At 34.7% G+C, this 17,058-nt stretch overlaps 1 protein-coding gene across 1 annotated transcript; it reads right to left on the bottom strand.

Moving 5' to 3' along the window:
• Positions 1 to 7,218: 7,218 nt before the first annotated feature.
• Positions 7,219 to 16,640, bottom strand: LOC125267166. Its single transcript, XM_048188527.1, has 3 exons — positions 16,520 to 16,640; positions 8,766 to 8,860; positions 7,219 to 8,366 (listed from the first exon to the last, which is right to left on the bottom strand). The coding sequence occupies exon 3, from the start codon at positions 8,318 to 8,320 to the stop codon at positions 7,445 to 7,447; it is 876 nt and encodes a 291-aa protein (XP_048044484.1). The 5' UTR covers positions 8,321 to 8,366; positions 8,766 to 8,860; positions 16,520 to 16,640; the 3' UTR covers positions 7,219 to 7,444.
• Between the last annotated feature and the right edge of the window lie 418 nt (positions 16,641 to 17,058).

Here is a 17,058-nt window from a genome sequence, read left to right as displayed (position 1 = left end):
GACTGAAGCTGGAGTCAGAGCATCAAGAGCCACCACACACAGACATCTTCAGGAAATGGGCTACAACTGTCACATTCCACTTCTGAACCAAAGACAACGTCAGAAGCGTCTTACCTGGGCTAAGGAGAAGAAGAACGGGACTGTTGCTCAGTGGTCCGAAGCCCTCTTTTCAGATGAAAGTAAATTTTGCATTTCATTTGGAAATCAAGGTCCCACAGTCTGGAGGAAGAGTGGAGAGGCACAGAAACCATGTTGCTTGAAGTCCAAAGTGAAGTTTCCACAGTCAGTGATGGTTTGGGCTGCATGTCATCTGCTGGTGTTGGTCCACTGTGTTTTCTGAAGTCCACAGTCAATGCAGCCATCTACCAGGACATTTTAGAGCACTTCATGCCTTCTTCTGCTGACAAGCTTTATGGAGATGCTCATTTCATTTTCCAGCAGGATTTGGCATCTGCCAAAGGTACCAAAAGCTGGTTCAATGACCATGGTGTTACTGTGCTTGATTGGCCAGCAAACTCGCCTGACCTGAACCCCATAGAGCAGTGGTTCCCAAACTTGGGAACATGTCCCGCTCGGTTTTAATATTATTTTAAGGTATAAATAAATGAACTTCTCAACATTTTGTTCGTGTACCCCCTTTTGTCACCTCACGTACCCCCAGGGGCATAGGTGTAATTTGCGGGTTTTTATGCAGTGCTGAAATTTGTGCGCTCATGAATCCTATTATTATAACACACTAAGTGTAAACATTATGCAAGATTCATTGTTCATATATTCATTGTGTTATAACAGCTTTGTGAGATCGCGATGAGACAGTTCAGCTTTTTAGTCATTATAAAGGGAGCGCTCTGTGCGCATTCTGCCATGCCAAACCATGCATGCTGCTTACTTTTCTGTTAAAACTAACTGCTTTGTGAATGTTGATGCTTTAATAACAAATATTTTTATCAGAAGAGTTTATGCTGGGATGTTGTGGTGACACATAACTTAATATTTCATGGATGTATGGACAAAAATCTATATGAGCTACTTTTATGCGGGATTTTGCGGGTGGGAGTGGGACAATATAACATTTTTTTGTGGGAGCGGGACTGAAAAATCCATCCTGCGCAGGTCTCTACTGTAAGGGAATACTATTTTTATATTTTAAAAGTTATTACAATTATGAAAATATGACATGTTTTTGGTGAGTTCATAATGTAATAATTGCAAAAATTGTTATTACATTATGAGCTCAAGATTTCATGCGTTTTCAGAAAATTATTACATTGTATTACAATAATAATGTATTATGTGCAGTTTTTACATTATGAGTTGATATAGTCATAAAAAGCTTGTTTTTTTGTTTCACTTGCTTTCTGCGTAAAACTTATGGGTTTCACCTGTGTATGCCATAATTAATAATCTACTGTTAATAATCTGCATTATATAATTCTAATAATCTTTTTGTATTAATCTTTTTAAAAAGCTTCCATAGTAACACTTTTATATTTATAAAATTGTTATAAATCATTTCCAAAGTATTAGTTTATTCAGTTTATAAATAGTATCATTAACACATTAACAGGCTATAAACAAATAATGAGTTCATTCATTGTTACTGTTAACAAATTGACATCTGAATGTATTTTAAACCATGTATTAAAGGTGCTGTTAATCTTTATTAAAACATTAAGAAGTTATTAAATCACAGTAAATAAATGCTTATGTATGAAGTGAATTTATGCAAGTTTAAGACTTTATTAGTGTCTTTTAAGAACACTTACTATTCATGGAATTAATGTATTGTAAGGGTGGTTCGCCTACAGGGGTTCAGGCCGTAGGGTCGCCGAATGACTAAAGAAACTTCATCAGCAAAATGGCAGAAAACTTTACATTTCTTATCTATTACCACCCACTGTTACTTATGCCAATGACGGAAATAAGCTCAGTTATAATAGCAAAATATGTGGAAGAGCATTGCTATAGTGTGACAATATTATATTGCAATATGTAGCACATTAATGCTAATACCAAATCAAACTATCATTTGTAACTGAAAAAGGTTTTATGACAATATCTGGTTATGGTTACTCTTAAAATACTTACACAATTGATGTATGAGATGATATAAACTTTAATTCAAATTAATTTAATCTAAAAAACATAAAATCATACACTGCATATTGCAGAATGTTACCTTAGAGATAGAGAGAGAGAGACTTTAGAAAAGGGAAGAAAGAGCCAGAGCAAAGAAGCCCCAGTGAAAAGAAGATCCAGAGAAGAGAGCCCAGAAAAAGAGCCAGAATGTGACTGAAACCCAAATGTGAGGCATTTAAACTGACCAATCAGAAGATTAAAACTTCCCCCACTTTTTGCTGTAAATGTAAAAGTTTCAAATACATTAAATGGACTGCTCACTGAAATACAATATGTTATCGATGAGTTTTTCTACAGATGAATTATATGACAGGCTTCAGAGAGACTGTTTTATGAACAGTTACAGTCTACAGTTCAGCCTCTAATTATAAAAACTAACATAATCAAGTGACATAGGTGACACATAACTTATCTAATTTAATAATTATTTTTTAATACGTTCAAATGTATTTGTCTTTACTTTTGAATAAAAAAAAAACTGTATAAAGAAACAAAAACATGCTTTACTCCTGTGTTTTGTTTTTTTGTAGGAGACTCATTTTAGTCACTTGGGTTTCAGTATTGAATGGGAAGTAGGCCTGCAACCACTGGAAAAATTGTGGAAGAAACTATAAGGTTGTAAAATAAGACTATCCAAGAAATATTTCCAAATTATTTTTTTTTTTATGAAATGTAATAAAACAACATTACTATTCCTAAGCATTGTTTTTTTATATTGTTACATTGTTATTTAACCTATACCACCAACACAGGTTTGGGAATCTCTGTTCTTGAGGATCAAACCCAGATTGCTTATACTTTTTTCATTAATCTAAAGTCATGTTTTCAGACACCTACTTCTGTAGAAGAATGGAGGAAAATAGCACATGACAAACAGAAGGTGAACTAGTTAGTGCTTTTTCAAAGGAAATTTGAGATACTCATTAGCTGTGTTTCCATCCAAAGTTGTGAATTTAATTTATCTGCAAAACTGAGTGACTCTTGAGTAACTAGTGTTATCAGGGGAAGGGGATGTATACTTAGTGAAGTATTAAATGTGACCTAAGATGTAATATAAGTCTCTGGTGTCCCCAGAATGTGTCTGTGCAGTTTCAGCTCAAAATAATGGATTTTTTATTTTTATCATGTTTTAACTGCTTATTTTTGGGCGGGAGAAAACATGCATTGATTTGGTGAGTGTACCTATATATGCAAATGAGCTTATGCTTCCCATAATTATATGAAAATGCGTATTAAAATTCTATATATATTCAGCTTATTAATGATGAATACTATATACAGACCAGCAGAATGCAATGCTCTCAATAGTTAAGTGTTTCTTTTGGCCAGCTGATAATACCTAGAATATCAAAATCAACCGCAGGTGGTGTGTCCTCTTTTTCCTTCTTTTAATTGCATTTTAAATCAATTTTAATCTGATACTTTGTTTTTCTTCTGCACTTGTGATTATTTTATGATTTTTTTGTAAAGCACTTTGAATTATCATTATGTATGAAATGTGCTATATTAATAAACTTTCCTTTCCTTGTGTGACAATCTAAAGTGAGAAATATTTAGCCCTAATGAAATATTTATTAAAGATCCGTTACTTTAAAAGTTCACCATCACTTTTGTAAGAATTACAAAAGATACAATTGATGCAGAAAACATAACTAATTCATTTTTGTTAACATGGCTTGACAGAAGAAACATCACACAACTTTGTTATTTTTACTGCAGGGCTGTTGAATGCTCAAATCTGATTGGTTGACCAACATTCTAAGGTGTGCAATTATTTTCAAATGCACGGCTAAAGTAGTTCTAGCAGGTCTTGACTGCATTGCAATTCCATATCACTTTGCCAAATGTAGGTCCCTACAGCCTCCATCCGCAAAAGAACCAAAACCCACAACACTGACCAAGCAAATAAATATAGTAAACAATAGGATGAAAACGACAAATTATTGTCATGGTTTTTGCCACAAAATATGTTTTTTATGTTTGTTTGTTTGTTTGTTTTTTGTCCTGAAAGCGCATACTCTCTCTCTCTCTCTCTAATAGTATGGACACAAACTTGCACAGAAATGTTTTGTCAGCGCTGCTCTGATGAAGTAAACAGTAAAATAGTACAGCAACTTAAAAGATACAAAAACCTGACAAATGTCTTGAAATACAACATCGGAACAGTGTCTTGAGGTGTGGTAACTGTAGTATAAGTGGAATAATTGACTCCGGCTGTTGATTTCTTAGAAAATAAAGCACACTTGAGGAGTAACTCTTCATGTCGTGGCCACATCACCACCTCGAGTGTGCTTTATTTTCTAACAATTCAACAGCCCAGAGTCAGTTATTCCTTACATATATTATATTCATATTAGTTATATTATAATTTAACATTAATGAAACAATGCTCCAGATTTGTCACACCTGGTTGTAAAAACATGCATGATGATGATGGGTCAAGCTTTAATAAATCCACACACTGGCAAACAATGAAGCACAACCATACACTGACCAGACAAAGATGAACTGAAAACACATGACTTGTATACACAGACAAAAGAGGTGGATAATGATACACAGCTGACAGTGATGATAATATTGATGATCAGTAACCATGGTGACAGATTAGTGGCAAAAATTAGTGCAAAACAGAAGTTCAAACAGGGTGAGCTGGTGACAAGAAGCCATGCCAGCGGTTAAACTGGGGTACGTGAGGTACGTGTGGTTTTCAGGTTTTACCATTTCTCCACTTCTCTACTGAACTTTAAAGAATAATAAATGTTAATTTAGAGAGCAAATATTGTCCCTTAATGGAAAAGGTGCAGTCTAAGAGGAAGAGAGGGGTACGCAGAAGGATGGTAAATGCTCGGGATTCTCCACTCTTAAAGTTCGGGATCCACTGAGCTATGCTGTATGTTTGCATCACTGTAATATAACTTTTAATAATGCATTGAATGGACTGCTCACTGAAATACAATGTGTTATCAACAGGCTTCAGAAAAACTGTACATTTATAAATGAATGTCTTTTTTTATTGTGGGAGAGTCATTTTAGTCACTAGAGTTTAAGTATCGAAAGCTCTGCAACCAATGTGGAAGAAACTATAAAGTTGTAAAATAAGATTGTACATTAAATATGTCCAAATTATTTTTCTTTTAATGTAATGAAACAACACAATTACTATTCCTAAGCATTGTTGTTTTATATTTAGCTGGATGTATATGCTTTTTTCGATCAAGGGCCAAAAATCCAACTTGATTAAAGGTTGTGGGTCAAAAGAGTAAATGTTGCCCAAACATACAGATTCAGGGAGTGGTAATATTCTAATAAAAAGATCCCCTTCCTACATCAACAAGAGCGCAATATGAGCTGCTCATTTTTTTCACATGTTTACAGAGAAAGACCTGCCAAAACAACTGGGTTGTCCTTTTTCACATTTTCTGGTTTGGTAGATGCACACGATTATAGCACTAAAAGGTGCCATCGAATGAAAAATTGAATTTACCTTGGCATAGTTGAATAACAAGAGTTCAGTACATGGAAATGACATACAGTGAGTCTCAAACTCCATTGTTTCCTCCTTCTTATATAAATCTCATTTGTTTAAAAGACTTCCAGAAAACAGGCGAATCTCAACATAACACTGACTGTTACGTAACAGTCGGGATCATTAATATGTACGCCCACAATATTTGCATATGTCAGCTCATGTTCAATGCATTAGACAAGGGCAGCCAGTATTAACGTCTGGATCTGTGCACAGCTGAATCATCAGACTAGGTAAGCAAGCAAGAACAATAGTGAAAAATGGCAGATGGAGCAATAATAACTGACATGATCCATGATATCATGATATTTTTAGTGATATTTGTAAATTGTCTTTCTAAATGTTTCGTTAGCATGTTGCTAATGTACTGTTAAATGTGCTTAAAGTTACCATCGTTTCTTACTGTATTCACGGAGACAAGAGCCGTCGCTATTTTCATTATTAAACACTTGCAGTCTGTATAATTCATAAACACAACTTCATTCTTTATAAATCTCTCCAACAGTGTAGCATTAGCCGTTAGCCACGGAGCACTATCAAACTCATTCAGAATCAAATGTAAACCTCGAAATAAATACTATACTCACATGATTCGAAGCATGCATACAGCATGCATGACGAACATCTTGTAAAGATCCATTTGAGGGTTATATTAGCTGTGTGAACTTTGTAAATGCGCTGTAATATAGTCGAGAGCTCGTGTGGCAGGGAGCATGCGATTTAAAGGGGTGGTGCCCAGCGTAAATCAGTGCATAGTTAATGATGCCCCAAAATAGGCAGTTAAAAAAATTAATAAAAAAAAAATCTATGGGGTATTTTGAGCTGAAACTTCACAGACACATTCAGGGGACACCTTAGACTTATATTACATCTTGTGAAAACATGTTCTAGGGCACCTTTAAATTTTGGGTTCATTTCAAGCACTCATTTGTTCTTGTGTGTGTGAATAAATCAACAGAAACTCCTAATATACCAACATCAAGTACCATGAAGAATCTCATTGTTATAAAAGAGCTTTCAGTGATACTGACATACTATTTTTTGGAAAACACACCAAAGACTAAAACCCTTTAAATTAATTTGTATTGATAATATTGAATTTTTAGTGCGATGGTATTATGACCCTGAAAAATGAGTATTTAGCTTTCTTTGTATTTTGCTCTTGGTGGTTTATTTTTTTTCCTGTCACTATCTCTCTTACCTCGTATCTAGCTTGATATTTTGTTTTAGATAATTTCCCATTGTTGTAATTTAGTACATTTTCCAATTTGTAGGGTTTTTGTTACTATTTTATATATTTTCGTGTATCTGTGTGTGTTTATATGAGATGCTTGTTTGTGTTTTTATTGTGACTTTAACATTCTGTCAAGGGTCTGCAGATGAAAAATAGCATTTTTGACTAATTCTGGCACATTTACAGTCGTGTCTTTTATTGTGCATTGCCCCTGTAAACAAATACACTAAAATTAATGTAATGATGGGACAGTGCATGCAGTATAATGTACAGATGAGACCAATGACCTCACCAAAAAACCTCTCTAAAGCGTTTGTTGTGGTTAAAGTTGACTTTATTTCATAATGCATTTCAACATAAACACAAAGGCCAAATGAAATGTGTGTGGTTGAGTTTAGTACAACAGCCACAGTCACAATGTGCTTTAAAGATTGACATTAAAATCATGCATTAGAAACAGATATGCTTACAGTTAAAGCCATATAGATCTAATAATGAGAAAACTGAAGAAGATCCTGTGATGGCAGCATGATTCTGGGATTTTACTTGTAGGCGATGGATATTTTCCAGCCAATGCTCTTATTCAGATTTTTGTCGATAAAGTTGATACCAGCATTCGGATACTCAATCCAGGCGTCAGGGTTGATCAGCAGAGCCATGGCCTGGATCGATTGATCTCCCTCTTTCTTGTACCATAGGTAGACAACATTTCCACCGTTTCCTGTATTGAGATCAACATTGAGCTTTTTATAGCCTTCGTTCTGAAGCTTTGATTCGTCCTGGCGGGAGGTGGATATGTTGAGATCAGTGAGAGCCTTTTTCTTATCGGTTGTGCGGCGATACCAGAGGAAGACGTAGTTTTTTCCACCAGCGTTTCGATTGGTGTCTTCACACACACGAGTGTAGCCCAGTTCAAACATCTGCTTGTCAGAAGAGAAGTCAACAGTTCCTGCGATCTCCTGTATGTAGCTGGTCTTCTCTCTCTTCACCCACAGGTAGATGGTGGTTCTTGATGCATTACGGTTCAGATCACAGCCCAGTCTCTCCCAGCCATCATTCATAAGAACAGGTTCTTCTTTGGCGCCTTTGGTTAGCTTGAGGTCCACAATAGGCATGTCATATTCAGTGCTGCCGTAGAAGTACCAGAGGAAGATGTGATCACTGACTCCTGCATTCAGATCCCTGTTGATCACCTCATACCCAGCTTCAGCCAGACCAGATTTCATCTTGTCAGTGAATGAGAACTCGATCCTGGTCACTGGTCTTTTGCCAGACTCTTTCTTGTACCAAAGAAAGACCCGGTTTCCACCTTCATTGAGGTTAACATTGATGAACTGATAACCTTGAGCTCTGAGTATTTGCTTTTCGCCCCTACAGGTGGAGACACTGAGCGTGGTTATTGGCTGTGCATTTGCCATTTTGTTTTCTTCTGTATTTGTGGCGCTGAAGAAGCAGGTGAAAATTCTGAAAAAAAAAAAAACCCAAACCAAAACAAAAAACAAACACAAAAACTATAGTTAATTATTGCTTTTGTTATATGATCAGGAATTTATATCAATTCTGTAGTTATCATTTTATTTCTAAGTCTGACATGCATATAATTGTATTTCTTGGCTCACCAATCTCTTTATGAAATAACATGTTTTTAGATAAGAACTTCAAATTTATTAATGCAATGGCAGTTTTTATTTATTTATTTATTTATTTTTTACAATTTTTTTAATTTATTATACTTTCATACTCATAAGTCTTTTCTTACTTTGAAATATAATTGTTTAAATTCTAATTATTATATTTGTATAATTATAATTGTTAAATGGTTGTTGTCTAGATTTTCTCCAGATGAATAAATCATCGCCTCACCAGAAGATGTTGTAGAAGATACTGCTGTTTCACTGACGAGAGCAGAAGAGATCTTCGAAGAACCTTCACAGGGCTCTCTCTTATAGTCCTCTCAGCTGCTCCACCCAACACAAACCGGTTAGTTGTTCAGTCATTAAAATATAGGGTAAATGTACCCATTAAGCCCATGTACCCTTTAAACCCACTTTCAACTTTGAATTCAAATGAAAAAGGAGAAAATCATATTTTATGCTGCTCATTATTTTAACAAATCCAGTGATCTGTTACTTCCCTGACATTTTTATTTTATTTGTATTTAATGAGCAAGTACGATATTACTTGTCACTGGCATTAGCACAATAGTGTTTATCTTCATGCATCTACTCTTCAGCACAATGATAACCACAAAACTTCAACATTACAGAAACTCTTTTAAATGACAAACGTAACAGCAATAAACACTAACAGGTCTTTCCCTTCACTAAAAACACATAAATTAACACTTCATTTCATTATTTATTCTCTTTATCTATTCTGGGAACTAGAAATCCACTGCCTAATTTCTGAATTTATCAAGACAGTTCCATTAAGTTATTACAACCTTAATCGAACTGCCCTTTGGCACCATTTACTGTAAGCCTGCATGTGTTCCAAATAAGCACACATCATGACTGATTCACAACATATAAAAATCTACTGATTTTAAAGAAGTAAAACATCAATTTATTCATTCAGTGACAGGCAACTTTTTAAAAAATTCCTTTTTCTAATATTTGATTAGAACCCTGGTAGGTGTTAGTGGCCGGTGCCCGGTGGTCTGGAGCCTTGAGTCAGCTTGTCTCTGGAGTTGTAGCTGGACGTTTGACCGGTCATAACTCGGGAGTCGAGCTGAGCTGGGGCTCCATACTCTGGGATTACGGGGGTCTCCTAGTGTAGCCTTAACTCAGCTTGGCTCCCAAGTTAAGGAACTTTAGGACACAACGGGCTCTATCTCAACTGAATTAATATCTAGTGTTGTAGTCAAGACCACCTTAAACGAGACCAAGCCAAGACCAGACGAGCACTCCTCAAATTCATCTGAAAGATCCACATTTACTGCCTGAGAAATGTCTTATTTTTAATCAATAATTAAAATTAGAATAATAAGAGTCTATATAGATCTGTTACCGATCAACTGAAATCACTAACAGCAGAATTCATCTTTACACTGCAGAGGTGGAACAGAAGTTGCATCTGAATTGGAAAAAATTAAAATGTAAAAATTAAATGTTTATTGAACATTTGTAAAAAAAAAAAAAAAAAAAAAAAAAAAATCATTAACACGTTTGCAATTGTGCTCATATTTTACTTAATTATAGCATATGTTATAATATGATCTTATAAAAGTACTTTCTTGCAATCATATCTTGAATTTTGTGGGCATTTGTATTAATTTTGATGTCTTTTTTGACACAATCCCTTCTTGATTTCTCACCCAGCACAACAGTAACATAATAAATGAAATTAGAAATAAGTTATTGATTGCATTTGAAGCAGGAAGTTTTACATCCAATCAAACTGATATGAACAAAGAAATCAGACAATGAAACGGCAATTTAGTGAGTGCTTTTAGTGAGACCAAGACCTTCAAAAAATGCTCTTAAGCAAGCAAATTTCATTTATATAGCACTTTTCTAAACAAGTTAATGCAATTCAAAGTGCTTGACAAAGAACCAATAAGCAATTAATAAAATTAAATGAAGTAAATAACAATTAAAAAGTAAACCCATTAAGATACATAAGAATAGAATTTATAAAAATCAAATTATGAAAAATAAAATACAACATTAAAAACAAAGCAAAACACAAAATATAAAAAAGGTTTTATAAGATTTTACAGGAAGGCCAGACTAAAAAGAGTAATTAATTTAGATTTAAAACTATTAATGTTTTCAGCACATCTTATGTTCTCTGGAAGGTTGTTCCAGAGGTGAGGAGCACAACAGCTAAAAGTAGCATCACCAAACTTTTTAGTTCTACTATGAGGAACCTTTAGAAGAAAAGAATCAGAAGATCTAAGAGTCCTTCTCGGTTCATATACTGTAATCATATTTGAAAGATAGTCTGGAGCAAGTCCGTGCAATGCCTTATAAACTAATAAAAGATTTTTAAAATCAATACGAAAACTAACAGGTAACCAGTGTAATGACTTTAATACTGGTGTAATATGATCTCTCTTTTTGGCTTTTGTCAATATTCGAGCAGCAGTGTTTTGGATCAATTGTAATTGGTTAATTGTGTTCTTTGGTAGACCAGTAAGAAGGGCTTTACAATAGTCAAGTCTGCTAGTTATAAATGCATGCATTCATTTTTCTGTGTTGCTCAGAGAGAGAAATGATCTTACCTAAGCAATGTTCTTGAGATGATAAAATGCTGATTTGGTAATATTATAATGATGCGTTAGGGGCTGCGTTTACAGATTTACTAAACTCTTTTGGGGTCAAGCAAATCGTCACTAGACCCACTCATCATTTTAATCATAATCGCAAATCTGGGTCAGGTTAGTAACAGACTAAAATCCAGTTTGAGTGGAGCATTGGGCACACCAACTGAGATTTTAGAGTTCCGACTAACATTCGGTATTAGTTCAAGTGTACTTAGACTGTAAAGGCTAAAATGGGAATTTCCGTTCAGGACAACAATATGTTGATCGACCAACCTAAATAGGGTGAGCCTTACCCCTGTTTAATGCAACGTTGTTCTAGCTAAGTATACGTGGGAAACCATGGCATAACCAAACCAAAGCTACTATCAGAGAAAGTAATATTGGATGGCTTATATCTACAGTAGTGGCCATGACCTCTGACTAGAACTAATATTGCTTTAATTTTTTATTTAATGTAATAGGCCTAGTAAATTTGATTTATTTTTGTGATTTCAGGTCATGTGTAAAAAGAGTGCTCTGTTCATCTCATACAACAAATTCTTTGTTTACTAACACAATTGAAAATATGCTGCAATGTTTGAAAAAAGTGCACTTTTGATGATTTGCTGTGATATTAGCAGGGGTTAAATTGGGATTTGTTATGTGGGGGGGCTCTGTGGTTTCAGGGGTGCATGTGTATGCGAAGACTACAAAATAGAATCAACTGACAAATTAAAATATAACAAGTTGAGAGAGTCCTCTGCTATGAACACTAATACAATCTTTCTGTAGGCCTGTTCCCTCTCCTTTGTGTCAGTATCAATATAAGAGTGATGCTACCATTAAAGGAGAGAATATAAATACAAAATACAGAGTTCGACGTTAAGCCCTGTTTTGTGCTTGTCGTTTGGACAACTAAATTTGTCATTTACTTCTCAGAGTAAAAAAGTAGCTTGTCTGAAAAAAAGGTTGTTTTTTGTGTGTGTTGTAAATATAATTTCTGAAACAAGCAACATTTTCATCAGTGTTTTATCAGCAGTGACATATTTAAATCTGCATATTTATGTAATTTACCCTGGGGGTATTTTATTAACCTTTATAAAGGGCATTTCCCCCCAATCTAATTAAATTTAGCTATGTTTAATCTTTTATTTCAAATTCTTACATTTGATCAATTAAAATAGTAAAAAACTATAGGGCAGTTACCAAATTAAATAATTTACACTGAAAAAGTACAACTGCATTCAATATTGTTATGAGATTTTTTAAATATTTTTGAATATACAAATAAGAAATGTTGGTGGGAAATTTATACTTTTAAATATGAAATTAAACCGCCAGTAGATGGCGGCAAGTGGCCGTCTTAATGAATGAGCCACTGATTCATTTATTCAAAAGATTCATTCAAAAGGCTGAATCATTCAAGATTGAAGCAGTTGTTTATGATTGGGCCATTGAATCTTCACTCAACCGATTCGTTCAAAACACCGAATCATTCGAAACGGCTGAGCTGCGAGACGCGCTGGTTCTGCTTTGTTTGGAACTATTTTCGGTGCAAACAGAACAAAAAACAGCCAATATTGCACCTAAAACGTAAGTAATTAATATTAACTACTTGTCTATTGAACTGTTGTATGAAATTAGTGTCAATTTCAATCAAGGTGATATCCAGGAATTCAGCACTTTCGGTCGTGTGATGCTTAACTTTATCAAATGTCGAAAATATCTAGCTATAAAAACCCCACATATTGAATTTTTATTGCAACATGATAACAGAGTTTCTTTGCGTGAGCTGCAGAGTTGTTTTTAATTCTCCTCAAGAGGTTACGTGCGCCTCAGCAGCGCAATATCACCGCCAATATACATTAGGCTACATATATTAGGCTACTATCCACTATCAATCCGCCACTTAAACTAAAATAATCATTCTCGCGTTTTGGTTGTTATTGACATATTAATCAAGCTACTTATCTGGTCAGACAAGTAATATTCTCTTTTACATCAAAAAAATCTGTCTGTCTTGTCTGCGTATGTCGAGCCCTTGTAAGCCTATGTGCCGGGGCTCAGCCCCGGACGGCCCCGGCCCAATTTAACCCCTGGATATTAGTACTAAGAGTTTTTAAAATTTACCAGTTGCTTGTGAAAATAGTACCAAAGCGAATAAAAAAAAAAAAAAACTGTAATACATTTGTCTATTATTTAATCCAACTGAGCTTAATGGTTAATCAATGAATCATTTGGTACACCTATAGATTTCTATAGATACTGATTCTATAGGCATAGTTTATATAGAACTTGTTTGCATTTTCCGATATGGATAACCAAATGTAATGAATTATTTTTACATTATAAGCAAATTATCTTAGATGATGACCACAATTGCCAAAGTGAGTGTGTGGGGTCATGGTAGACCCTGGGTTGTGAACCAAATGTCCCCACTATGTCTAAAATTACTGGTATTACCATCCTTTTGGTTGGGCATTTGGTTCACAACACAGGGTTTACCATGACTTTGTTTTGTTTTGTTGGTCCCAATTATGTAATTTAGGTAATGTAAGTGTATTTTCTAATGTGGCATTTGTAGTCTGTGTAACTGTAATTATTTTAGCATCAAGGTGATTTGAAACATGTATCTTGCATTGTTTGCTGTTGGATGAACTGATTGTTAAAAGTACTAAACTGAAAGAAGATCATACTGTTGTGTTTGGGTGATTAAACCAAATGTTCCCATTACATATTACAATAATCTTGTGTTTGAAACAATGATTATGTGGACTGAAAACATGTGCAACTGACTGAAAGCATTTCATCAGGTTTTGAAAGAATGACTAGCTGCGTTACAAGTGTGATCAGTTTGGATTTTTGTACTAAGAGTTTTGAAAATGAACACCTTACTTGTGAAAATAGTAACAAAGCGAATAAAAAAACTGTATATAGATGAAACACTTATTTTTTGTAGTGAAAACGATACTTTCTTATTTTGTGCATTGTACTAACACAATTGAAAATATGCTGCAATGTTTGAAAAAAGTGCACTTTATGTGCTAGTTGGTTGTGAAAATTGCACCAAAGCAATTAAAAAAAAAAAAAAAAAAAACTGTAATAAACCCATCTCTTGTGGGAATTCCTATTCTGCCTCATCTACACCAGTTGTAACAGAACCAAATGTCCCCACTAGGTCTAAAATTACTGGTATTACCATCCTTTTGGTTTGGACATTTGGTTCACAACGCAGGGTTTACCATGACTTTGACTTTGTTGGGGTTTTTCTTGGTCCCCATGAGGAAAACAGCTTTTAAATCATACAAAATTATATTTTTATAAAATGTAAAAATGCAGAATGTTTTCTGTGATGGGTAGGTTTAGAGTTAGGGCATATAATATTGTAGGAACTGTGGACGAACCAGACAAATGAATCATTCAGATGATTCTTTCAAACATAATCCTAATTCAGAATCAAGTTCCAACTCCAGCTCGTCTACGGAGAGAACCAATACTGATTAATTTTACGACACCCCATGCTTCCTGATAGCAGGAGAAGTGACAAACCAAATGGTCACCCAGGAAGATAAATAGTCTTTGATCTTCAGATCAGAAGAAACAGACTGTTCTGCAACTAAAACTGCATCAAAATTGTTCCAAACAATTTTAAATGGACTTATCAAACATCTTTTAACTACATACATTTTACATTATGTGTTCACAAATAGTTATGCTTTAAAACACTCAACAATTCATGTAAATGTGTTAATTCTTGACTGAATGAATGAAAGTATGCTTTATTTGGACTTAATTTGTCCCTTTCACCCTTTCCTATATCCTGACTTGAATGAAATCTGTTTAAAATGTATTGCATTCCATTTAATAGAAATTATGTTAAAGTGACACTCTCTGCTAAAGCAGAAACAGGATGTAACACCCATGTTTTATTGGGGGCAGAGAAAAGCCCTTTTGAAACAGGACAATATCTGATTGGCCAAGACTCCTCTGAGGTGTGAAAAACAACTAAGTTTAAATAGTCAAACTGCAAGAGAAGACTAGATTGTTTTATTGTTGTTTTGTTGTTATTAGTTAGGACTATTCAAGAAAACAACACAGAAGAAAGAACCGGTCAGCCATGACCAGAGTAAGCAGAACCATGGAGTAACAAGAAGAACAGACAAGCAGCTCATTCAAGCCATTCAAGTTTCACTCACTTTTCTTTTCTTTGCTTTTACTTAATTTTCTTTTCCGTTGAAAGTCTCGTGTTCTAAGCTTTGCCGCAACGTTCAACAAATGACTTTTGCCGCGTCAACTCTAGCGACAAAGAGACTTCCTTTCATTTGTTCCACACGGACCGAACCTGGACAAATCATCGACCCTTCTCTGCACGACGAGGGAAACATTGAAAGTCAACGCAAGCAAGTACCTCCAGATGAAAACTGAACTGGTGCATTTAAATTAATGATTCATGGTTCGTTCAGGTCAGATCTTCCAAAGTGAATAATTTGCTAGGAATTCATCATATCTCCCTCTCTCTCTCTCACTTCCTGTCTTACTGCAACATGTATGAATGAATGTGTGTATGTGCGTGTGTTTGTCTTAGATTAGTTTGTGTTTGAATAAATAAAATCTCCTGTAGATTTTTAAAAGAAAGTGTCTTGTATTATATGCTTCTATGACTTAATGTCTTAAACTGTTGATCTGTCACCGTGCTTTAATCAGTGTTTTCACGATTGTTGGATATTTATATCCGTTAGAAGAGCTTACGGCTCGAGCAAATGAACGCTGGACGAATCAGTTGCTCGGTGGTAAACTTACAACTCTTTATAATTCCCTGATAAAGTATTTCATTTGAGCTAATTTTACTTCCTAGGGTGTGTTTGCCCTACAAGTGTGTGTATGCTTAAACGGCAACACACATATTTATAAAAACAGTCTTTGGCGTGAAAAAGTGCTTGTCAGGGTCTGAACAGACGTACGCACTTTTCCTTGTCAGATTATTGCAGGTTTGGAAATCTAAGGTATTCTTTCAGCTTGCCATTCTAAATTAAAGGATTTGGACAATGACTGGTGATCTTTTATATGTAAATGACAAGATCAAGTTCATTTGTGAATTATAAATTTCACATCTGAAAGAGTGTACACTTGTTCATTTTATGAATCACACGCAGCACATCTGAGAAATGATCACAAGATCAAATTTAGGATGGATTCTGAGCAACATTTTATAAATTAGGCCCCAGATATATTAGGGAAGACTTATAATTTCACTGAGATCCCGAAACAAACAATCACAAACTAAGGTTTCATTTGCTTTTACTTTCCTTTTTAAAACTATTATACATTGAATGTTATTAAAGAAGAATAAATCTATGAAAAACATACTTACATGTCAACTGTCTTAGTAATCTGTCTTCAAATGCCAGCAGCCTGAGAAAATGAACCTTCACTTGATTTGACTCTGTTATATACAGCAGCCACTCCTTGCAACAAGTTTGTACTTGTCAAAAAAAAGTCATAACTTTGTAGGGTTAGGGTTAGAGCTTTTTTTAGAGCTAGATCTAATATGAAACCATTCCATCCAATCATAAGTGAGAGAGGTTCAAATGTATGTGTGTGTCTTTCCTGTTTGTGTGCCAGTGTATATGTTTGCCCAAGGCCTAGTTCTTGTTTTGTCGGGGTGTGTCCATGATGTTCACATAACAAAAAGTTGTTGTACAAGGGTAGTCTTACACAAGAATAGTCAAAAGTGAAGCCTAAGAAATAAGAAAATATTAACAAATATATATGTTACACAAATTTCAGTGGTTGTTTGATGTTTATTTGTCAAGCCATCAACAAAAATAAATTAGTTATGATTTTCTGTATCACTTGTGTTGTCTGAAATCATTTTACTTATGCATCAATCACTTTACAGGTTTTTTTTAT

This window comes from Megalobrama amblycephala, linkage group LG4 (genome assembly GCF_018812025.1).
Source record: "Megalobrama amblycephala isolate DHTTF-2021 linkage group LG4, ASM1881202v1, whole genome shotgun sequence".
NCBI lineage: Eukaryota > Metazoa > Chordata > Actinopteri > Cypriniformes > Xenocyprididae > Megalobrama > Megalobrama amblycephala.
This window is presented reverse-complemented; position numbering and strand designations above follow the sequence as displayed.

What these genes read in the sequence shown, in the direction of transcription:
- LOC125267166 (XM_048188527.1), bottom strand. Translation starts at nt 8,320, where the DNA reads ATGGCAAATGCACAGCCAATAACCACGCTCAGTGTCTCCACCTGTAGG.